General features: G+C 45.0%; 1 protein-coding gene and 1 non-coding gene across 2 annotated transcripts in view; both read right to left on the reverse strand.

Annotated features, from left to right (window-relative positions):
- LOC120619595 (forkhead box protein N3-like) overlaps positions 1 to 15,349 on the reverse strand; it is a 78,639-nt gene extending 63,290 nt beyond the window's left edge. Inside the window, exon 1 of the mRNA XM_039883989.1 lies at positions 15,280 to 15,349. Within this exon, the coding sequence (XP_039739923.1) occupies positions 15,280 to 15,334 (55 nt within the window). The 5' untranslated portion in view covers positions 15,335 to 15,349. The remainder of the gene's footprint in view (positions 1 to 15,279) is intronic.
- On the reverse strand, positions 13,629 to 13,747 carry LOC120619861 (5S ribosomal RNA). Its single transcript, XR_005657672.1, has one exon. It is a non-coding gene; the product is annotated as a 5S ribosomal RNA (ribosomal RNA).
- Positions 15,350 to 25,277: the final 9,928 nt, after the last annotated feature.

Here is a 25,277-nt window from a genome sequence, read left to right on the forward strand (position 1 = left end):
TGTGTCTTCTCAACCATGAAATGGGTTGTTGGGAGGAACAGATGACATAGTCGGGAAAGAGCCTTGCACAGCGCCAGGCCCTATGACAAGCTACCAAAACACCGCCACAGGCCTAAAGAAGGAAATTCACTCAACGGTCCCAACGAGGGGAAGGAAGTCCTGACCTGTCATGTGATCGGTGTTAATGATGACAGTTAACTCTCCTGCACTGGTGTCTATGGAGAAAGAGGCAAGAGTGGTCACCCTGAGGACAAAAACAGATAAGGAGAGAGTCCCTGATGACGATACTAATCTCCCAAGTTCTGAGCAATAGCAAAGGCAATTTAGATTTAGTCAAGGACTCTGACAGCCACAGAGGCAGAGAAACAAACATAACCCCGAACACACAAAAACCCTGCAGCACCAGAGGATTTATTAGGCCCTTGTGACTCTCGGCTCTGAGCATGGGTTTACAGCAGCTCAGCAGCCAGAACACCCTTCTATCCTGGTGGCTATGGGATCACCTAAGTGGGAGAAAAAAGGACAACCGCGATCCACCTTTGCTCAGGTGCACACTGCATTGACACTCTAGTTGGGCTGTTTGGGCAGGAAGCAGATGGTACTGTGCCCTTGGGAGCAGGAGCTGACTTTCCCAGGGCTTTTCTTTCACAGGCATGTGCTCTCCCTGGCTGGTCCTCAGCCAGGCTTGGGATGGAGGACCACCCACAGGGCTGGGTACAGGTAGGAGGATGCTAAAGGTTGTCTTCTGTGTGATGCTCACCGAGGCCAATGAGAGATGAAAGGAGACAGGCAGATCAAAGGAGTGAATAACAGCTACCAGCACAGGCACCAAATGAACAGAATGACGTCAAGGGAAACTCAACCGATCCTATGGATGTAGATGGGAAAAGATCAGCTCAGGATGGCCAAGGCCCCAGGCTTTGTGGCTCTGCGCCGAGAGAGAGGGTGTGCTGTCACTGATGAATGGCCTTCGGAAGAAGTAAGGCAACTGACACCATGGATTCAATAGTCCATAACAAGTGTCATGGAAACTGATGCTTTTCCAACATGGTATCTCTGCTGTCTTAGGAAGCCAAGGAGGAAGGTATATCTCACCACACTGTCACATGGTTTGCTGATATGTCTGTGTACCCCCACCCCCATTTTCCCCAGGAGACCATGATCCCCCACCCACGGCAGGGATAATGCCCCTTGCATTTCTGTACCCCAGGCATCCAACACACGATGCCAGGCACAGAGCACTCAGAAAATCTGCTGAATAGATGATCCCTTACCTGCTCTGTTCCTTTTTCCACCTGCTCATCACCTGCTAACAACCTCTGTGACGAAGGGCCAGGCTGTCTTGAGATTAAATTCTAGCTCCGGCATTACTAGCTCTGTGACCTTGGGCAAATCACTTCACTTCTGTGTGGGTCATTTTCCCCTAATGGGGTTAATAACAGTATACATGGTCTCCAACTTGTGATTTTTCAACTTTACAATGGTGAGAAAGTGATACATAAGCATTCAGTAGAAATTGTAGTTTGAATTTTGATCTTTACCCAGGCTAGCAATACGTGGCTACTTTCTCGTGATGCTGGGCACTAGCAGTGAGATGGTTCTACCCAACTGGAGACTAGTGCTAAGTGTTCTGAGTGCGTTTAAGGTAGGCCAAGCTAAGTTCTGATGTTCAGTAGATTAGGTGTATTAAATGCATCTTCGACTTAACGATACCAGTAACTCCACTGTAAGTCAAGGAGCATCAGTATCTACCTTATAGGGGGTCTGGGATTAAACATATGTAAATGGCTTTAGAAGCATGCCTGGCACAAAGTAAGCACTATTTAAGTGTTAGTTACTATTATTATTTTGATAACTACGTCTTTTTTATTTAGTAGATTTATTGTTTTTCATCTGTCTCCCTCACAAGGCCCCCTCCACAAGGGCAAGGACTTATGCCTGTTTTCTTCCCCCACGAATCCCAAGCACCAAGAACTGTGCCAGGTGCCCAGTCGGCCCCAATAGTTATTAAATGAACAAATGAACTTTTTAGATCTTAGAGGCCCCGTCTTACTCTACGTTAAATTGCATAAACATCCTTACTTGTGTGCCAATGTAGATCGAAGTTCTCTACTTTTTGTTAAAAATAATAGCTTCCATTTACAAAGGACTTCCACCTCTGATTTCTTATTTGAGCCTTCCACAACCTTGCCATAAATCTCCACGGTGTCTCCTGGAGTGGCACATACCCAGCTCTGCAAAAATATTGGGACTTGAGGCTGATGATAATGACGATGATGTCCCACACCATCTCACCTGTGAAAGGCCATTCATTACCTGATGAGAAGTGAGCCTGCCTCACGTGTTTGCACCAATTTACCTTGCGTGATCCTGTTGCTCTTGTTTTTCTACTGAACCCAAAAAGAGGACTCGTTTTTATTTCCTTTCTCCCAAACTGGTATTTTAAAATAATTTTTCTTTCCAATTAAAAAACGAGTACCTGTTTATTATGGAAAATCTCACACGAAGCAAGAAGAATATAAAGAAGAAAGCTGAAATGATCCACAACCCCATTTGGTGCCAGTACTGGCTTTTTAGGAAGCATGTGCAGCAAAATATTACTGTTTTTGCAGGGGGAAAAAAAAAATGTTAGCATGACTTCTTAACCTCACTGGTCACATGGAATTCTGGGAGTCAAAAACAGTCCAGCCTGGGGTGGGGTGTGTGTGTGGGGTGGTGGGGGGAGGTGGCAGGAGCTAAGGAGCCAGGGGCCCGAGAGGGAGGCAAAGTGGGGGTCTGATCTGATCCGCCCGGCAGAGTGAAAAGTGTGCCCTCTGCCATTCTGTGGACTAGAGTTTTGTCAGCAGGACATGGGCAGCAGTCCCCCAAGACCAGCAGCGTTTAGAAGGTCCCAGCGCACAGTTGGGGTGCCAGGGCCCTGGAGGGGACCGACACAGAACGCTTGCATGTGGAGACAGGAAATCAGGTCAGAGCATGTCTGCCCTAAGGAATTCCGTTCTGGGGACTCTTCCTACCTACCTAGTGGTGCCTCTGAGCTGGGGCAGGGGGCAGATGTGCCTATTCTATAACCGTTCCAAGACCAGCAAGATGGGAGTAGGGGGACAGAGAGGTATGGATTCCCAGGTCTGCTCAGATCCATTGGCTGGGGGAGCAGCAAGTTGTGGCTACTGAGTTTACATCTGAAAGAGCTGAGAGGGGGCCAGGATGGAAGCAAGGGCTAGCAGCCACTTCAGAGGGGCATAAGCTCAGTGATTCAGTAGAGTGTGGACCTCAGCCTCGAGAATCTTACCGGCCCTTAGGCTGTAGGTTCCTAACTGCATCTGAGCCAGGTCTGGAAAAAGTTATAAGAGCCACAGCAGTCACTACTGCATTGCATTTTCCCCTCAGTCTGCTTCAAGTTTCTGACCAGCTAGAGACATGAGCAGATACCAGAAGGTTCCTGTAAGTCAGAATCTGAAGGTTAGTTCTTTCAAACTGATCATCTGCAGGATGATACGTGTGTCTGAAACTTGGTTCATATTCTTCAAACACGAACTGCTCACCTATACGTAGTTCATCCTACACATAGTATTACTAACAACCAAGAGACTCATGTGCTTTGTCAATAAAATTACTGTCTTGGTGATGCCAGGAGACCATGAACTGTTGCTATCGTCTATTCCTGTTTCAATTGATGTAAACCAGGGCAAGAAAAACCGGGACCCTTAATTACATAACCGGGAAAGGTTATATAACCAAGGTCCTGATGCAACTTCAGCTGTATTCGTGCCAATGAGAGCTGAAGGCGCTCATCTTTTCGGAAGTAACATGAGCCGCCCAGAGTTGTGCAAGCCAGTTTTCAATACTGGTTTAACTAATCGCACTTACTCGCCATCAACAGAAGTCTCTGCTCTTCTAACCTTGCGTTTCCACAGCGCTGGAAGCCGCAACCCTGTTTCAGGGCGATAGTTTGTTAAAGTGACAGCCACCGGTAATTACAAGATGTACAGGAACAAAGAAAACAAGGGCGTCGATTTCTCCCAGAGGCCGGTCTCCAGCGCCTGGCATGCAATGATAATTTCATACGGGCTGCTGAAGCCACTTACGCCATTTCAAAATGGCAGGACACTGATCACTCATGACAGGAAGCATTCGCACTGAGAGACTTCTGAAAGCCACAAAGCATTTCTTTGTTAGAGGAACCCAAGAAACAATAACAGTAACAACAAAAAATAACAACCCCCCCGCTCCTTTCATTGTGTGCTGCCAAGCAAAATGATTCCTCTTCATGTCTCCTTTATGTCTTACTGATAGAAATTTCGTCTGAGGATACCCAACACAAAGGATGGTCACGCAAGCAATGTGCCTTGTATATGACATCCCTCGGAACCTTTAGGAGAGATATTGATTTAAAGCTACCAAGATGCCGTGTATGCACTGCTGCTGCCATAACGAATCTACCCAGCATTCCGTGCTCGTGATTTAAGGCTGGGCTGGAAAGCTGAAATCTATTGAAATAACATTAGTGGCTCTACTTCACCCAACAGAAGGACAGGAAAGTCGGAAGGAGGCTGAAAGTGCTACTTGGCGGTGTCTGAGGTCATATGATAGCTGCTGATTTGATAAATTCTACACTCTGCAGTACCTGGGCGGGATGGGTCAACAAATGAAGCTATAAACTAAAATTTCCCATCCACTTGATGCTAAAGGGGAGAAAAGACAGATTTTTTTTTTTTGTAATGACACGTAGTAAAATTAAATATCCATGGGACTTTTTCTTTTAAGCCACATAAACATATTCTTTTGAATCCCTTCTCTGAAGGTCAACATGTTCCCCTTTTTGCTTTATGTCTTTTAAAATCCCTCTGTCCCACTCAACTCCAGTAAATATAGAATAGTCTAAAGGCATAAATTAAATTTCTGTGCCCGGAAGAAAACATTACAAAATCAGAACGACAGATTTTAGAGTCCCTAAAAATCATAGAGAAATCTTGGATGTGAGATATAAGATCTGAATTCGAGTCCTGACTTGGCTACTAGTTGAGTGAACCTGAATGGATCACGTGCTTCCCAAGGCAGTTGATCATCTGTCAAGAGCTGGAATAAGTGAACCCTGAAGCCCATTGCCCTAAAACCCTATAGTTCCAGTCTAGCTCTAATTTTCTAACAGGAACCATGTTGCAATTGGCTGTGCCTGAGGAGTCCCTGGAGGAATCAGAAAAGGGCTAGGCCTGCTTGTTCTATCCTTCCTCACCCAATCACTGTCCTTCACGAAGAGCCCAGAGACCTCAGCCTACAGACCAGAAAACCGAAGCGCCCTTCTGACGGTCAGAATCCCCTGCAGAGACCACCTACTAGCCACCGACGTGACTTTTAACAGACGCGACTGCACTTCCCTGATAAATTAAGGTCATCGAGATAGAATCAAAGTTGAAGTCTCGGCTAGGTACAACCCAGACATATTAGTTACTGGGGCTGCCATAACAAAGAACCACAGACCAGGGGGCCTAAAACAACAGAAATTTGCTGCCTCAGAGGTCAGAGGTCCAAAATCAAGGGTTGGCAGGGCCATGCTCCCTCTGAAGCCTGTGGGAGAAAATCCTTCCTTGCTTCTCTGGGTGGGGGTGTCAATCTCAAGTGGGTTCTTGGCTCGCAGCTGTATCATTCCAGCCTGTCTCTGTCACCTCATGGTGTTCTGCCCGTGTTGTCTGCATCCAAAGCTCCTTCTTCATATAAGAACACCCATCACACTGGATCAGGGCTCACCCTAATGACCTCATCTTAACTTGGATGACTCTATTTCTTAGGGTCATCTGCAAAGACCCTCTTTCCAAATAAGGCCACAGTCACAGGGACTGGGGATGTGAGGACTTCAAAAGATCTTTGGTGGTGGGGTTGGGGGAGTACAATTCAACCTATACCACTAGGTAATTATGTTCTGAAGACTAAATTCAGGTGCAGAAATGCGTGAGGGGATGACCAAAGCCTACTCTAGGTAAATAAAGCGGAAGGAAAAATGTATGTGGAAAGGCATTATGGGTGTAATGGTCACATGGGGGAAAAATACCTATTTCCAATGGTTGAGCAGGTGACAGCTCGTGAGGAAAGCGGAGTTTTCTCCCCAGAACATGCCTACGTTTCCCCATCTTAACCCATCCAGTCCCCGTGGCCAGCAGTGCCACTGCTACCCCAAGCTGCTGAAATCCTACTCTCTTTCAAAGCTCCAGTTCAAATGTCACCATCAGGAAGCCAAGTCACTTGCCTCTGACCTTTGATGGCATTCTATCTGTTTCTTGGTAACACCTGAACTGTGGTCATTAGTACTCTGTCTGCCTACCCCTCCCTGACAGCATGGGTTACTTCTCCCTCAGTCACTGCACCCAGAGGAGGTGGTTACAGACATTTGCTTCAGTAAACAGCATTCCTTCTTGGGTACAGTCACCAGTCCCCTGGCTCTCGACTGAGAAAGAGCATACAACCCTGCAAACTGTTCTTATGTAAAGTCTGGTCTTATGTAAAGTCTGGGTGACTGGACATGGGAGCCACAAGGAGGCTTTGAGAGCAGAGGCCAGCACCTCCTTTACCAGCGAGGATTCTTACAGAAATCTAGCATCTTGGCAGTGGACCATGGAAAGGTAATGATAAATTGGAAGAAGGAGGTTCCTGATCACTTGTTCCCAGTTTGCACGTGCTGATTAGAAGCTGAGCCTTTAATTATCCTGATGGGGTGGCTAATGTCCTCTCCTTCCAAGACTTAGAGTGTTTAGCCATGCAGACACTTGCAACCTCTGGTTTTTTGGCCTAGCAGGTTCATTGGGCAGAATGACTTCCAAGCCTTTAAGAAGTCCCACTTTCTGAAAAATTCAACTTTTTCACTGCTAAGCACTGCATCCTGACTCTGGGAGCTGACCTAGGGCAATTCCAGCCATGTATACCCCACATGTATCAGCTTTTTTAGCTCAGAAAGAGATTCTCATTGACATTCTGAGAACTCAACTCCTCTACCAGTCATCATCATCTGTCTAAAACAAAAGACAAATTCTCCCTAGGCCCAAGTTTCAGGACCCTCCGACACGCAACAATTTGCCAAATAACTATTATAGGCAACTGAGGGCATGCAACGGTGCCTACAGCACCTTTTTGTAAATATCTCGTATTGCCAACAGCCTGCAGGTAGTACAATTTAAATGAATGCTGCTAGCACAGTAGTAGACTGAAGTTCATCAAAAGGCCTCCATTGGTGTGTGCTGATTGGCTGGGGAAAAAGACTGTCTAATGCCCCTGACACTCTGGTGACCCTAATGCGGTCTTTCTTCTGCTGGGAAGTCCGGGAAGTGGTTGGTTACACCGTTTTGCGCAGCCTAAATCTCTTTGTTCAGCTTCTTTGAGAATCCAGCAAGTCAAACAACAATGCTAACCTGGAATAATTTTTTATTCACTAAGATCTGAATTCAAGATTTTCTTTTCTTCTGGTAGCGAATTATATAGCTGCTTAAGAGTATACCTAAGAACTGACCATCCAAAAAGGGCTTCTGCTTCCAGCAAAGCGAGAGAGACACATTTTCCTCTATTCTTCCCACTAAACACAGCTAAAAAATGCTGAACATTAAGTTTAAGACAAACATTAGAACACTTTGAAAGGGGGAGAGAAGAAAGCATATGAATTAAGGACAGTACAAAGAAAGCAAGCTACAGACCAATATCTTTTATAAATACTGACATAAAATCCTTTAACAAAATATCAGCAAATATAATTCAAGAACCTATGGATAGAACTATAGACCATGACTGAGTAGTGTTTATTCCAGGCATGCAAGGCTGGTTCAATATTCAAAAATCAATCGATGTAACCCACCATATCAATAGGCTACAGAAGAAAAATAATCTGATCATATCAATTGTTATATTAAGTTCATTCAATAAGGTCTCAGAATAAACATAAATAATCAACCATATTCATATATGGTAGCAATGAGTAAGTCGATACAAAAACACACAAAAAAAGCTATTTATAACTGTTCGAGAAAAATGAATTAGGTGTAAATCTAACAAAACATGTATAGGACTTGTTTGCTGAAAACTATAAAATGCTAATGAAAGAAACCAAAGCAGATCTAAATAAATTGAGAAGCATAACATGTTCATGGATTAGAAAACCCAATATAGTAAAGATGTCATTTGTCCCCAAACCGATACACAAATTTAATACAATTCCTATCAAAACCCTAGCAAGACTTTTTTTGTAGATACAGATGGAATTTTATAGATATATATAAAAGTTATGCACACACATACACACACACACATACAAATAATGCTCTATAGTTTTGCAAGATGTTACATTGGGAGAAAAATTGGGTACAACAGGGTCTTTCTGTATTATTTCTTACAGCTGCATGTAAATCTACAATTATCTCAAAAGGTTTAGTTAAAAAATAAAAACCACTCTGCTGAATCTACTGCATGGAGGAAAACCATTCTCAGTAATCAGGCTGTCGACATTCCAGAAAGTGTCGACATCACTCTGAAGAGATACACACGGTTACTGTGAAGGGCCCCAGAAAAACCCTGAAGAGTGACTTCAATCCTATCAGTGTAGAACTTGGTCACTCTGGAAAGAAAAAGAAGAGGCTCCGGGGTGACAAATGGAGAGGAAATAAAAAGAACTGGCTACTGGTCTCACTATCTATAGTCACGGACAGAACACAATCAAGAGTGTCACACTGGGCTTCTGTTCTGTAGGCTCTTTCCCATCAACGCTGTTATTCGGGGGAACGGGTCTCTTGATGAAATCCGAAATTTCTTGGGCAGAAAACATCCACAGGGTTCAGATGAGGCCAAGTGTTGCTTGTTCAGTATCACAAGCCCAGAAAGATGCATTAATTCTTGAACTTACAACGAATCCAGCCACAACAGTTAAAAAGAAGAATATCGGAAACTCTCTGGATAGTATCTATGTCTCTGAAAAAGGAACAGCTCAGCAGGCTGATGAATAAGATCCAAGCCGTCCAGCTATAGGAACAAGATGCCAGGTGATTCACAAGACCTATCTGTGATATTTTAACAATGAAATAAAAGCCCTGGATTGATTTGGGGGTGGGGGGAGGGCGGGGACAACAAAAACCAAAAACTGTCCCTACCCCCAATGTTTTCTTCTCACGTTGAGAACTAGGAGAGCAAAGGAAGGATGAGTGGAACAGGACCTGGATCACTCTGCTCCTTCACCCCGCCTAATAGTTCCCTGCAGCGCTTACAACTGGACAACATTACGTTACGTCACATCTGGCTACCTGTCCATCAGTCTGTCCTGTCCATCTTCCTTCCCCCATTAAAATGCAAGCTCCACACAGGCAGGACCTCCACCTGGTTCACACTCTGGCACATTATACAGGTATGAAAAAAACGCTGCTGAGCGAATACAGGGAACTCAATCCATATGCCTTTTCAGATAGACAGCGCATTTCCAACTGCTTCGCTCCCCCTGAATCCTTCCTCCTCTCAGCGGTACCCACCAGGGGGACCCTCTGACTCCATTTCCGCGGAACCTTTAGTCTTCGGCGCGACCCTAGTCCCCATCCTGCTATATGTACAGCACCAGAGCAGTCCAGCCCTGGAATCAGTTTCTAGCAAGGGTGCTGGCACCTCCCTCTGAGGAACGTGGCTTGAGGCAGGATCAATCGTCATTCTGTTTACCTGGTTCCTATGGTAAGAACATGTCTCTCCTAAATTCCAGCCCTGTTTCTTCACTGGATCAATTTGATGGACCTCTAATTTAATTTGCACACAGATCCTGGGGATGTCTGGAACTAATCTGATAATCTTTGGATTACTATATTTTCCAAGTATGTCTCAGCTGCCGATTTCATATAGGGGGACTTTCATGTGAAATAATAACTTTAATGAGGTCGCTGGCTTCTAATTTCTTACCAAATTCTTCATTATGACAGTGCTGGGAACGGACAACTGTTTAGCAGCTGAGAGGACACACACTCATTGCCACCAGCCAGGCAGTGGCTTTAGGGGTCACCTGGGCAGCTCCTTCAGTTACATAGAGAAATGGAAGATATTTTATTTTTGTCTATTTTATTCGGAGATCTATCCCAAGCACCTAGTGCAGAGTGGATGCTCAGTAAGTGACTGCAGGTTGAACGAATAAACCAAAATATTGGGTATCTTTAATAAGTTAAAGTACCATGGCATTTCTGAGCTTAACAAACAGCACTTAACTCAATGACATCAAGAGTGTGAGAAAAATGTATCAATTTCTAAATGGTTTTGAGAAGAATTATAAATTAAAATTCTTGCTATTGGAAAAAGTCTAGCATACTACCCTTGCCGCCACAGAAATGACAAAGAGACAAGATAATTGCAGATTGCCAGTAATGAACATATACCCAGCTACAGCAAACATGAAAATTTAAAATGAACAATTATATATGAAAAAAGACACCGTGAATGCTCAACTGGAGGAAAAGGCAGAAATCCATGAATGAGAGGTGTTAACAGTCCAACGTAATTCACTCCACTTCCCCGCCAGGCACAGTCAGTGCTTCTTGTCGAGCCACCGGAACCAGCGAGCTGAATTGGATCGCCAAGCAGGCAAGTCTCCCACTTGTCAATAACCAGCAGCTTTGTGGGAATTGATTAGGAGGCTCCCATCTCTTCTCTGGGAGTCTTATTTTAGTCTATCCATCTTCCTTTGTTAATTTTGTAAATTGGGTTTCAGGGATGTGGAGAAGATCTTTTTTTTTTTTTTTTTTTTGTGCCTCAGACTTCTGGAGGCAGAGGGAGGATGGGGAGAAGAGGATTTTTTACATCTTCCCACTCAGAACTGGAATACTTTTAAGTCGCTATCCGTTTTCAAGGCCGGAACCCTGGATGGCATTATGGACTGTGTCTAGCAACAGAGGCACAAGGCCTGTAAGAAAGTCACAAGACCAAGGAAACAGACATTGGCGCAAATCAGCTGTCATTGTAAAGGTGCAGGCGACCGGTCTACAGACCCAAATGCATCATCTGGAACAGGTTCATGAAGTTGAAATCCCATATAACATGGCTGTCTCATGAAGCAAATGCTCAGCCTTAGCCTTAGCCTGTGCCCCTACTATCATTTGTTTGATTTATGGCGATGACAATAACAGGGACGATTGTAACAATGACCCTAACCCTAGAAGCTGTCAGTCTGGAAACCTGTCATGTGCTAATACTTTAATATGTTCCTTCTATTGCTCACGACAACTTTGTAACATCAGTGTCATATTACTCCCATTTTAGAGGTAAGGAAATGGAGGTCCAGAAAAGGTCATTTGACTAGTAAATTCTGGAGCCAAGAGGATTTGAAGCCACGTCAATGTCTAGAGGACGAGTTGACCCAACCCCAAAGACAACCTTGTCCCACAATGCAATGCTCTCTCTTGTCCGTCCAGCAAAACCTGGTCAAGCCCCACCCTGGGTGGTATAGACAGTTCCCTTTGCTAAGTGTCGAAAGGCTGAGTCTCAGGCTTGCAGGGGAACGTGGAATGACCCCACTCAGCAACACTTGGGGAGCAGGAGAGGGACCAAGTAAGCCAAGGTGGCCTTTGCAGCTGGAGCTGGGCCTTTTCCTAGGTGCCCGGACTTCTTGGCAAACATCCATTGGATCACTCGCGCCAAACTAAAATATTCCTAATGACAGATTAACCAGGACTTGGATCATTGTCTCTTTGGAAAATGAGGTGGAGTAAAGAAAAGAACAATTCAATAGGGGAAAAAAAAAATGAGCAGAGGGCATGAGCAGGAAATTTAAAGAAAAAGAAATAACAACCAGCCTTCAAGCTCATTCAATTCAGGAAACAAATAACCACAAAGAGTCACTCTGCAACAATGCGGAATGTCCACTGCCAGGGCCCGCTTCAGTACAGCAGAGCATCCACATGGTGAGACACCCTGGCGCCCACAGAAAGGACAGCTCTGTAGGCACCGACATGGAACAATCCTCATGATCACAATGACATACATGGTGTATGTCATTTGCACAAATAGGCGCACACACTCAGGCATGTAAAGGCTTCGGCTACCAAGTGACACGTAAGAAACTGGTCACACTGGTTACGTCCGGGGAGGGAATAAGGGAACTGTATTTCTTTGCTAGGAGGATAGCTTACATTTCCTTATATGTTTTTTGTACTTTGATCCCCCCTGCCCACAACATAATAAATAGAGAAAGGCGCCTGAGAGGTGCCGTGGACAATGACTTGCCTGGGGTCCTCCAGAAGGTCAGCGGTGGGGCTGGGCCTGACCCCCAGGACCTGACTCCCAGTGCTGTGTTCTTCTCACTGTGGCATCTGTGTAGACAGTCTAACTGTCTATACCTCACTCAATACTTGATGCCAAGAATCACTCTTGGAGAAATTATACCAACCTCTCTAGCTCTGTGATTTGGTTAGCAGCACTGACTCTGATAAGCCTCAATTTTCCAATCAGCGCCATCCCCCGTATCACAGGCACTGGCGTCCTTTGAGTGACGAGTAGGGAATGACAGTAGCTGGGCCACACAGAACTCTATCCCTGTGACACTCTACACAAAGTAAAACAATGACATTACCCCTTGATGCCCTATGGCTCGAGGCCCGACCAAAATGTTTAGCTGGATTTTAGGTTTCTGCGTAGTGAGTTCACGCCAAGGTTAAGTCCTCATTATGTGCATATGTTAACACTCAGCACGTGGACCACGCCCAGGAAATTTTCTATTTCAGGCTCAACATCTGCCCATCCACTTCCCCATTAACTGCATACACATCCTCGAAGTGGCCACTGTGGGCACGTGGAAACGCTATATAAACGCTATACAAACCACCGCGGGGGCAGACACGCCTGGTTCTGCAGTTTGGAGCCAGTAACAGGTGAGCTGGCTTTCTGCTTTCTGGCTATGTGACGTCAAGTGATACGTCTACCTTCTAACCTCAGTTTCTTCATCTATAGAGACATCGGTACCTAAGGAAAGAACCAGGCAGTCTGCTGGTTCTGTGGATATGGTAACTGGAGTTAGTCGTACTACTAATTCCTCTCATCCAGCTAAGTGTTTGGGGGATTCTTTACAGAATCGCATGCTCTGGACCTTGGAACAGACGCTCTAGAATGACGTCTGGAGCAGAGGGGGATTCTAACGGAACGCTAGATGAGGAACTGGAGACTCCTCACAAGAAAACAAACAGATCCCTCCTGGGGGTGCTGGGCCACTCACAAGCAGCTTCTTTCTCTAGGAGCTGCCTTTTCCCACTCATGGGGAGAGCCCTGGTTGCCATGTTTTCTCTTCATGACCTGCTCTCCTGGACCAGCGGACTGGACCAGAGTGGTCACATGACTTCAGTTACTCCAGCCAGGATTCCCATTGCTCCTGGGAACAGAAGGAAAGATGGCCAGTCCCCCTGGGATACTCTCTGCCACAGTCCCGGGATATTTAGCTTAAAAGCTACAGATGACCCACCAACCATGTGCGGTGTTTGAGGAAACACAGAGGACACAGAGAAGGAAGGAGAGAGAAGACACAAGTGCTACCCGCATTCTTGGCAGCCTTCTTCTTCTTCTTTTTTTTTTGAGGCAACCCTTGGGTGACCTCACAGATTGCAAGGACCTTGTCAGCTTACGATCACTTATTATTTTATTTTTTATGCCTACAGCACCTGGTCTTCCTAGGTGGTCTCCCATCTAAGTACTAACCAGGCCCAACCCTGCTTAGCTTCCGAGATCAGATACGATCGGGCTTGTTCAGGGTGGCATGGCCGTAGACGCATTGCGGCAGCCTTCTACATGGCTGGCCTTGGTCCTGGGAGACCCTAACTTCTGCCTCTAACAGGTCTTTATCTCTGTTTCTCCTTAAGCCAGTTACTTTCTGTTACTTGCAACCAAAAGAAGCCTAAAATATTTCTAATTCCACCGTCACAGATCCCAGTCAGCACTTGAGAATGGCCTGCAGGTGGCACTTTCCATTCTGTGAGAAAGAATTACTTTAAAAACTCTGAATTTGTGGCATTACCTTTATTTTGCCTGATTGCATTACTCAGACAGAAAGAGCTATGAATAATAATAATAATAAAGATACCATCAAAGTAAAATATTTGACACTCACAAGATTAAAAGCTGAATACAGTAATCGTCTCATAATCATCGCGGGATATGCAATACTTAATCAACAATTACACTGGGAACATGCCCGAGACTTGACGCTTAAGTACCAGGGAAAAAAGCAAAGGAGAAAGTCAGGAAATCAATGCAAGGGAAGAAAGCGATGTATCCAGTCTAAATACTGCACGTATCATTGTAAGAGTCCTACATTTTCCTATCAATGTCATGCGTAAAAAATTATAAAAACAATCCAAGAATACATACCCTGAACCAAAACAGTCTAGCAAAAGAGCTATTTTTAAAACCACTTAAGAGTATTCACATAATGGTGGCACAGTCCATTAATCAGGGCGCTTTTTCCCTTAAAAACAGCTTTATTGAGGTATCATTTATACCTTATATAAGAGTTTCTTCAACCAGTCTTGCCCCCTGATGGGGGAGAGAGGAGTAGAACGGCCCAAAATGAAGGCCAGAGCCTGATGGGGCACAGGTTGGGGTGAGGGCAACTCAAATCGGGGAGGAGACAAACTCCCTCCTAGGAGGTTGAGGGTTCACCTCCCCTCAGAGCCTGCCAAGTGATTGTTAGGAAATATGTATGCATTTTCATATCCAGAACATTAAAAAAAGAAAAAAAAAAAAGGGGCCCAGATGCCAGGTCCCAATTATCTCACGACCGAGAGGAAGCATCTGAGCAACCTTAGGAAATGAGCAGCCCTTTACGGCACCAGCAATCTCTTTTGGCTGCCAAAGTCAGATTTCTACAACATGGGTTTTATTTTTAATGTTCTTTTTAAGGAGCTGATTCTTCATTCAGGATGCATACAATGCAAGCAGCACAAATACCCGCACTGTATTATAAATAGCCTCTTTTAAGGCGGGCTGGGAGTATAGCGACACGTTTTAACCTAGATATAGTTTTGACAACCCATGTACATTCTTTCGTAACCGCTAAGCACCAGCCTTGCTGTGTTACTTTACAAGACTACATCCTAGATGGCTGCGACCATAGACAGCGAGGCTGTGTTCTGACTTCATGAACACATAATAACGCTGCTCTTTTCTCTTCTAAGAGGGTTTGTTTTCCATCTTTTACAGGTAAATACAGCAAATCTGACATCATGGAATACAACTGAAGAAGCAAAATGTTCAATGTCAACCACAATAACAGTGTCTGAAAAAATTACCTCAACAACCTACTTTTGCCATTTTCCACGGCCCACGGAGGTGCGGGAGCTCCAGGAGTGGGCGGCATCCGGCCGGGCGGAGGGAGACGCTAGACATAGCCGTGTCTGCGCTGCCCCCGCCAGGGGGACACGTGAGGACTCTGTGGGACGCATCACAGAAGGGCTCCCCTCAGCGCCATCTCGCAGGAGAATGAAAACAATAAAAAGCTATATTCAGCCCTGCCTACACAGGAAATTCTCTCTGCACCGATGCTAACAGAGGTTCTCAGAGGAAAGAGCACAAACCAACTCACAAAGCCCCACTCGCAGTCAACTAGTAGAAACATGCAGCTAATCTTAACACTAGGTATCCAGAGATACTTTTTATACAGAATTGAGGCAAAATCGCCCTGAGAAACCAAGCAAATTGAAGTCAAGTTTCTGCAAAAGACAAAATATTTTCTTAGACATAAATATAGTCTATTGTTAATGGCATTTCCTAACCTTAAATTTGACCTTATAATATAGATGCATCCCAAGGCAAATTCCCAAAATACTCCAGGAGTTTTCAAATATTTTCCCTTGTCTAACCCATACCTACAAATGTCCTCTGCAAGTCTTTCTACTGTATCTTCAGTAAGCAAAGAGACACAGGAATCTGCCTATGGCCAAATACGTTCAGCGTTCACCTGCCAATTGTCATGAAAACCTTACTAAGTGTGAAGGGTATGAAAAGGCAAACCTATTAGACTTCTTTTAGGTCTGCTGTCTGATTTCCAATAGGCTCTGGGCATGTGCTAATATGTAAGCTGACAAATACATACACACACACACACACACACACACACACACACACATACACACAAAGAAAATTGCCCTTCAGGATAAGATGTAAGAATTTCACTTAAAAGGAGACTACAAAGAAAAACCACATCCCTTGTCTTCTTATAGCTACACGTAAGAAGATGCCCAGACTTAATTTTCCTCTTAAGATGATAGAGAAGGGAAACATACTGAAAAGTAAGATTGGAGCACGTGAAAACCCGGTTATCCTTCACGCACGTACAAAAATGCGTCAGAACAGTTTGGGGAGAGAGCTTTCAGCATGGACCGTCAAATGCTAAAACTAGAAAGGCCCTTCCCGATCATCGAAGCTCAACTTCCTGAATTGACTTATTTAGCTCCTTGAATGTTCGCTTCCTTCAGCCCGTATTAACTAAGCCCCGACACCCTCCGAGCACTGTTCTAAAAGCCTTGTATACAGCGATGAACGAAAAAGAAAGTCCCCGCCTTCTCGAGCTGATATTCTTGGGGACTGATGAGAAGATGGAAAATAACAGAGACACAGATTGCCAGGTGGACGGCTGTCCTGTGGAATACACAGTGCATGCTGTGAAATAATTTTTACGGAACAGCGAAGTGAAGCTTCAAGTTGCAAAGCTCGTTTGAAGGCAGCCGCGGGAATGGATAACCTAAGTTTTGGTCTTTTTAAGTTTTTATGCAGCAAAGAAATACTAAAACGCTAAGAAAGGCAAAGGAAACACTGACGATCACACACACGTATTTCAGAAGCACGTGTGAAAGGTACACAGGTGGGCATCGATCCGCGTTCTTTCCATCTTTACAATGCGACACCGATCTAGTGACCAAGGGCTGACAGTCCTCACCCTGAAACTCAAAATATCAAAAAAAGTGTTTCTGGGCACAAAATACCCCAGGGTCAGAAATGTTTTCCTTGTTTGAAAGTGAGAAACAACACTCACTGTAAGTTTCTCATTTCAAAATTTCCTGGCCTTACAGCACTTCAAAAAGACACAGGAAGGAACAAAATAAAGACAGAAACAAGAGCTTGGTTTCTGCAGTTTCCCTCTCTCTAAATGGAGATTTTTTGCTATATACATTTTGTTTTTCTATTTAGAGTCCCTCGGCCTCAGGGTGATAAGCCACTTGTGAAATACAGGAAAAGGCTGTTCCATCCACCAGGGCCATCATCTAGAAAAGAGAATCAGTGAAAAAAAAAGAATTTCAGGTAAAAGGGAAACAGTAGAATGCTTCGATATTTGCATGTTGTGTGTGCTCTGTAAGCGGCCTGGTCGAATGAACAAACTCCTGAAGACACCAACAGTGATGACAACCCCATGAGACGCACTGCAAGCAGCAAGGGGACTGGAACCCGCCTGCCCTATCCCCCGTCCCATTTGCTTGTGGGTACTTTTTCGCGATGTTCAAGCTCAGAGCTCAAATTCCAATAGGTTCATGACCTGCAAACTGATTAAATAAGTCATCATTTGGGTGAGTGGCTGTTGGCTAAAGGGATTCTCCCCTCCCCCCCGCCGTCCCGAGGTGATGAGAAAATTCTGAAACTGTGATGATGGTGGCACAACTTTATGATTACACTAAAAAACACTGAATTGTACGCGTTAAGAGCATATGTGAATTCTACCTTGATAAAACTGTCACCCCCCACAAAAGTCACCATTATCATCAACCCCAAAATGTCAATGGTCTTTCTTATGACATCATCCTCATACTAATGGGCTATCACTGAAAATTGCTGTTTACGTTTTAAATGTTTTAATCTTTTAAAAGATAAAAACTTTCCCAGGGTATGTCCTTCTCCGGGCCTGGGTGTCTGCACTACAGCAGGTTCTGCACCCTGAAACCATGGGTTTCGTACAGTCACGTGCTCAGAGAGCCAAGAGCCCCGACGAAGGGCAGTTACAGAGAGTGGGCAGGGAGAGTCTTGGTCCCTCATCTCCTGACTGCGTTGTTTGCAGAATGGAGCTGCACCACTAAAGAGAAGAGAAGGAAGGCACGGTTGGGAAAGCTCAAATCCGGATTACGGAGAAAATCAAATTAAATGAATAATAACAACTCTTCCCAATTCATCCGTCCAATTTCAGGGGACAGGAGAAGAGAACAGACTTTGTTTATTTCCTTCCTCCTTCCACTTATCAAATATCCATCCATTCAGTAGTCTGCCCCTCTGTCTGTCTGTCCAACATCCATCATCTATCAAGAGTCAATCTCCTGCGCAAAAACAGTGATGAGAATAAAATAATTGTTATAAATTACAATGCTATACCAAATATGAGTATGATAACTATAATGAAATCTAAAAGTGCAATTTATCTCTTTGCCCCATTCCTAGCTAAATACCAAAGGTTATTACATACCCACACCTGGGGACCAAGAAAACTTTGATAAGTAAAATTAAAAAAAAAAAACAAAAAACAAAACTAGGTTGGCAGCAGAGCTTTCTGGAACCCAGCAAAGCAAGAAAAGGCTAGGGAAGAATTACTAGAAGTTGTCAAATTAGATCTTACTTCTAGGCTCAATTAAACAGACAATTCAATAAGCTTATACTATAGGCCTGAATTATGTTAAGGGGAGAGAACAGGTATATTCAAGGCCTCTGCTTTCTAAGAGTTTATGCTAAACAACCATGTCCGGCCACCTCTACCACCTGGTCAAACCACCTTCATCTTTATCTAGATTACGACAACAGTACCTGGAGCCCACTCTTAGATCCCTTGCCGAGTGCCCTCCACTCTCCAGGGTGATCTGTATAAAAAGTGGACCAGATTAAGCCTTGCCCTTCTTCAAAACCTTCCAATACTTTCTAATTAGAATAAACCCAGTTGCTGTTCCATGATTTTTAATGATCTGGTCTCTACCTACCACTCCCGATTCCTTTTTTTGTCTCGCTCATTCCTCTCCAGCCACACTGGCTTTGCTGTTTTCTCCACAAACCCCATTTGTTCCTGCCTCAGGGCCTCTGTACTTGCCTTCTGCCTAAAAGGCTCTTCGCCTAGATGCTAACATGACTGGTAGCTTCTCATCACATTGGTCCTGACGTCAATTCTTCAGAAAGGCCTCTTCTGGCCACGTTACCTAAAATAAGATGCTATGACTACCACTCTGCCCTCACCTTGCTTTTTTCTTCTTTATGGCACTTATCCCCACCTGAGATCACATTACAAACTTGTTCTCTATTTGTTTGTTTTCTGTCTTCCCATTAAGATATGGCACAGACCACAGAAGGGGAGAGATCTTATTACTTATTCATTGCTGCCTGTAACTTCTTCACTGCTGTTTCTTCAGGGCCTATTACAGTGACTGATGTATAACAGACGTTTTATGCAAACAGATAATTTTGATGTTAGCTTCACCCTCTATACTTTTGCATTTTTGTATTACTTTGCTTTCCGTCAACAGAAACAAATGATCTATAATAAATGCCCAGCAGAACAATTTTATAACTTCATTGTTAATATTTTCCCCAGCTCCATCTTCTCTCTTCCCTGATGGCTGGCTTTAGTTAAAGACAGAGTTGAGCTGATCTGGGCGTGAAGCCCTGAACATGTAGCAATGTTGTATTTACAGATATGATGCCGGGGGTGGAGGCAGGGGAAGAAGTCTGAGTTGAAATCCTAAGTACAGGAGCATCTATGGTGCATTGTGTCGGGTTTGTGGAAAACTGCCTTCTTTCACCTGTTGGGGAAGAGATTAAAAGATGAAATCTACTCTCTCCACAGGAATAAAATTAAAACTTCCTTAACTATAGAAATCATTTTGATTTGAAGTAAAATGAAAAGGCAAAAACTTCAATTAAGTAAATCTCAAGAGCAAATGATCTGAGAAATGTGTGAATTTTTTAAAAAGCCATTCTAATGGTTTAAACAGCTTACTCAAGTGGTCTACTTTAAAATGCCAGGAATTCAACCTCTTGATTTAAGAGCTCTGGAATTCAAGTGCTTCAAATTGAGAAAATAATACAACAAGTAAATGGCCATAATTTCTTTTTTTGTGCATCCTGGCAGTACATCCTCCAGATATACAGCCCCGAAGTCATCCGCTCTGAGCGCCCTGCATCTCTCTCACGGGAAAAGCGGAAGCCAGTACAAACACCACCAGACTTGAATACTGACCACCATTCCTTAGCTGAAATTATAAAGCTCTTACCTTGAAATTACAAACAAGAGATAAAATAATATTTCAGGGGCTCATTCAAATGAGCCTCTGGATTCAAAAGATAGGCAGGCTGTACTCTCGAAAGCTCGCCAACAGTAGAGGAAGAGATCTAGAGATTCCTGTGGACCCGCGTGGCGTATTCACAGAACACCTGTAGCGGTCGGGGTCGCTGTTGCAGTCTTCACCGTCTCTTCTCTGCCCTCCTTTCCCAAGCCCTTCCCCCTTCCATCTGACAGCATCTTCACTTACCCAGAATCACAGACGCAGAGCTCCTCAGTTGAGTAACTCCTAGAATAGCGGCTGTCAGGTAAGGAGAAGTTATTTACAAGCACTGCAGCCTCTGAAATGCTGCAAGGGCAACTCAACGGTGCAGACCCTGCGATGAAACTAAATACATTTCAGTACAGATCTATCCAGACGGATGTTCCAGTCTAGGAATGAAACAGTAACTTCCTTGTGTTTCACAAGGAAGACACAGTGGTCCTGTAAGTGGGATAATCACCACACCATTCATTTGGAAAGCATCCTGCACCTGCTATGCACCAAGGACTATGGCAGTAGAGCAAGGTCTCAGTCCCTGCTCATAAGATGCTCAGGAGAAACAGACATGATCCAATGATGATTCAATGCCACAAAAGACACAGTGGCAGTCAGGATGACAATAGGAACTTGGATAAAATCCTATGACTGCAGGGGAAGAGCAGACTAATTCAGAAGTCAACAAACTATAGCCCACAGGCCAAATTTGCCTGTTTTTGCATGAATGGTCTATGAGCCAAAAAAGATTTGCATATTTTCTAATTATTGAAAAAAAGACTTAATGTTTTGTGACACATCAATATCATATGGAATTCAAATTCCAGTGTCCATAAAGAACACTGAATGGTACACAGCCACACCGAGTTGGGAAGTTGGAGCTGAACTGTGTGGTCTGCAAAGCCTGTAATATTTACTATCTGCCCTTTATAGAAAAGTGAGCCGACCCCTGGACTAATGCAGCTGAGCAGGATTGAGGGGTTTTGTTTTTAAAAAGTAAGATATATAAGTAAACCTCTAACTCCAGTTTACCAGGAAATAGCTAGCAATGGGACAATCTGGGGAGAATCTACAAAACCATTTGTCAGTTTTAAAGGAAAGCAGCCTCTGATGTCTCCTAGATCAACTGTCACTTTTTACAGATGAGGAACTGGACCCCAAGAAATCAAGTTACTCTGCCAGGGCCACAGGGAATGGCACAGTCAAGGAGAAAACACCTCTGCTCTCCCCAAACTCATATATGTTCCATCCTGTTGACTGAAAAAAACGATCTTTACTGAGAACTATCTGAAGAAAAAACATAGGATCGAAAAGTGCCAGATTTATGGTTTTTTCCCCCAACAAAACACCCCTAACCCATGAACCACTGGTACCTCAGAAATCATCATTTTCTCCCAATCGGCCTTCAACTCTCCTCCACTGTACCCTGCACTTCCCAGATGCCCCTGCAGCCCTGTCCCACTGGTGAAGCCGGTCCCAGGATGAGTCCGAGGCTACCAAGCTCACTCACAAAGCCGCCCCTCTGCCCGCGGCCCTTCTAGCCTTTCCTGCTAGTGCTTTCGGGTCTCCAAGCTTTCCAAGGCCGATGAAAACAAGGGGCTGAGAAATGAAACTTACTCCAGAAGCACCTCACAAATTTGAAATAAATGCTCACTTAAATGTGTATAAAAAATAACCTTATGTTAACCAGTCAAGAACAACTCAACTCTCACACAGCTTACACACAATGATACTTCATGTGGGGGGTGGGGGAACTTGCCAGTTTGCTGTGGTGCAGGGTGGAGCCTCCAAATACAGAGAGTACTCAAAGCCATCCAAGTACTCAAGATGTCGTTTTCCTTCTATATAAAGATCCCACTCAACTGCCATGTCCTTTATGAAATATTTCTTCATTTTTAAGTTACTTTCTTTGTACTCTAAGAGAACATGCCGCTTTAGATCTATAAAATCATTTCTATACACAAATAATGTAACACGCTTCCCGAATACCAATGATGGGCTATGGGAAATGCAAAGCAGTCTTAACACATCGCCCTTGACTTTGAAGCATTTACAAACAATGGGACGAAAGTCATGTAACAAATCCTAAGTTAAACAATTCAAGGGCATAAAGTGGCTTCAGACAGTAGGTGTGGTTGAAATGGTCAGGGAAAGTTCTTTGAAGAACTGCATCTTGAATAACGACCATTTATTGAGTGTCTACTAGGTGCCACTTACACATTTAGTCATTTCAACGATCATCTTTATTCCTTTAACTCTACAAAGTAGTGATTCTTACACCTATTTAACAGATGAGGAAGCAGGTTAAGTGACTTGACAACGGTTACTACTCAGCTAAGAACTTAGTGAAATACAGGCCAAAGCCAGGATTACTTTTACTATCTGAGCTTCTCAAAGTGGGCCATAGACCACTCCGTGGTGTGTGAGAACATCCAGGAAGCCAAGATGGAAAAGACACATTTTATCTGAGCCTCGATTTTACATGAAAATCTAGGGATAGTTTAAGGTAAGCAAAAGCATTATTCTATTAATAGAGATACAGATGTAGCATAAAACAGAACATAAATCTCGCAGAGGTTTCCCATTAAGGCTGTGAAGAACATGGCAGTGACGGTGCTGCCCCAAGTTCTGGTAGGCTTAGGGCTGTGGGAAGCACCTATAGAGGGCAGTCACTTAACAGACAGGCAACAAGGTCAGACAGAGCTCCGATGGGGGTTGTCAAGGGCACTGAGTGCCTGGTGTCTTGTCTCCGAGTTGAACTTGGGGGACTGTGCCAGAGAGAAGAGAATGCGCATTGCGACAACAGCCTGCGGCCACCACAGTTCAGCTATAAATGGCTCCCCTGCTGCCCCAGGTTGTCAGTGCTCATCAAGGCACAATGTGAGATGGTGTGGGCCTGAGGGGACCAAAAATGGAGAGAGCATGTGTTCGGAGGCATCCTCTTGCTTCATTCACGGAAGGTTCATGGGCGTTGTGCAAAAGGGCCTCGGGCATGAACCTGGAATTGACTCTGGGGCGTGAAGGTTCTGGAAGCGAGAATTGCAGGAGCTCCCCAGGGAAAGCTGCTCAGGGTCTGTGCATCTCTGCCCTGCTTTGAAGTGGAGATTCCGTTCAAGTTTTCATCATTCGTTTAGACTCGGTCCTTCATGTCTGCCCTGAAATGCTGCCCACGTGGGAGATCAAATAACTCGTTCCCATGAAATGGACTGGGCTGCAGAAATCTCAGTGGAGAACAGAGAAAAGATCAGATCCTATTTCACCCCCAGAGTCATTTCTTAAGGTAAAAGTCTGGCTAGAGGGAGCAAATTCCTTTGGGCTGGGACACCAAGAAACGTGCCAAGTTCACAGGAGAACCAAAATTCTACACTATTTCAAAAGAAGGGAATGTACAGCCACGTTTGCCTGAGTCCTCTTAATAAATATTTTGCCTCCTCCCTCCTTCCAGTCTCTCTGTACCTCTTACGTGCCATCATTGTGTTTTTTGAGGCCCCAATTTCTTTCTTGAAATCTCCCGGGATTTCCTCATTCTGCCAACTCCAGCTGTGTCCCCAGGGAAATCCCTTCTCTCCACATCTCCATTTCCTCCTCTGTACAGAGCCTGTGACTCCATGGCTGTGCAGGAATCTACGGCCACGTGGCACGCATAGCTCTCAGACCCAGCACTAGTCCAAACCAGCACTCAGCTCATTTTCATCACTGGTCAAGAGCACGGACCTTGGAGCCAACGCGTTCGGGTGAAAATCCCAGCTACGCCACTTATAAACCACCTGCCACTGTGCAGTGACTTCCAGTTGCGACACTCATGCTCCTGTTTCCCCATCTGTAAAACGGGTCATACACACAGCACCTGCCTTCATGGGTTTTCGTGGGGATGAATGATACAGCAAGCGGAGCGCTCGGAGCGGGGGCTGCACGGAGTGAGCCGGTCCATGCTTTGGCCGCTGTCCCCCACCCCCGCCGCCATCCCCGCTACCCCGCCCTACCTTCTGCGGGGGCTGCTCTCATCGCTCCGAACCTGGAACACCTCCCCAGTGGGAGTGGGAAGCTTGCTCTCGCACCAGGAGCTCCAAGTCACATGCCTGAGTGAAGCGGGGCTATGGGGACCAGACCCGTGTACAGCATGGAATGAGGTCGCTCAGGTCCAGCCAGCTGTCGCCCTGAGGCAAGGCAGGCCCAGGGCTGCCGCATCCCCCGGTTGTCTAGAGGACCCAGAAATCTAGATATTTATGTCAAACTTCCTGATTTTTAAGCATTGGCAATGAATTGAAATTTTCAAAATCACTGTGACAAGTAAGTCCATCTCGGTGGCAGAGTTCCAGATCTGCCCCTGGGGTCATCGGTCTGGGCCCTCGCTCCGTGGGGCGCGGTCATGTGCTTCTGAACACAGGTCTCCTCCAGGTAGCATTCCCAGGTGGCTCCGGAGGAGCTGCTTGTCCTTCTCACCTCCTCAGACCAAGAGCCCTCAAGGCCACCTTCTCCGACCACACCCTCCCTGCTAGGGCCCAAACACAGGCCACCCCGCAACTACTCTCCCCCTCCCTGCCCCGGCAATGCATTAGGGCCACTTAGCAAGGATCTGCAGAAGAGCTAAGTGCTTTAATGACACTCGCCTATCGATTTAGAGCTTTTTTAATTCTTCCACTTGGATTTCCCAAGCATGGCACAGCTGCAGCAGCGCGAGGGTCGTAGAGGCTAAGTTCCCAGAGGCCAGGGGCTGCTCCGTGAAGCTCTCTTTGGCATGGGGGGTGCGTGCAACTGACTGTCAGTGGACCCTTCTGACGAAGTTGCAGAGGGCTGAGGGCATAGCGCACTGCTTAATGTCTTTTTGGAGAGACTCAGTCATGCCAACGCTTCTACCTCCACTACCTGTGCTGCCACTTTCTGGTCTCATTTCTACAGAATGTAGGGTTTCACGTGCTGCCCAAATCTCCAAGTCTGTAGACTCAAGTCAAACACGAGGAGACCAAGCTCTCCGTATTTAAACCAGGCATGGGTTGCCTACTAAGGCAAGGCTGTATTCAT

This window comes from Pteropus medius, unplaced genomic scaffold, assembly GCF_902729225.1.
Source record: "Pteropus medius unplaced genomic scaffold, Ma_sr-lr_union100, whole genome shotgun sequence".
In the NCBI taxonomy this organism is placed as follows: domain Eukaryota; kingdom Metazoa; phylum Chordata; class Mammalia; order Chiroptera; family Pteropodidae; genus Pteropus; species Pteropus medius.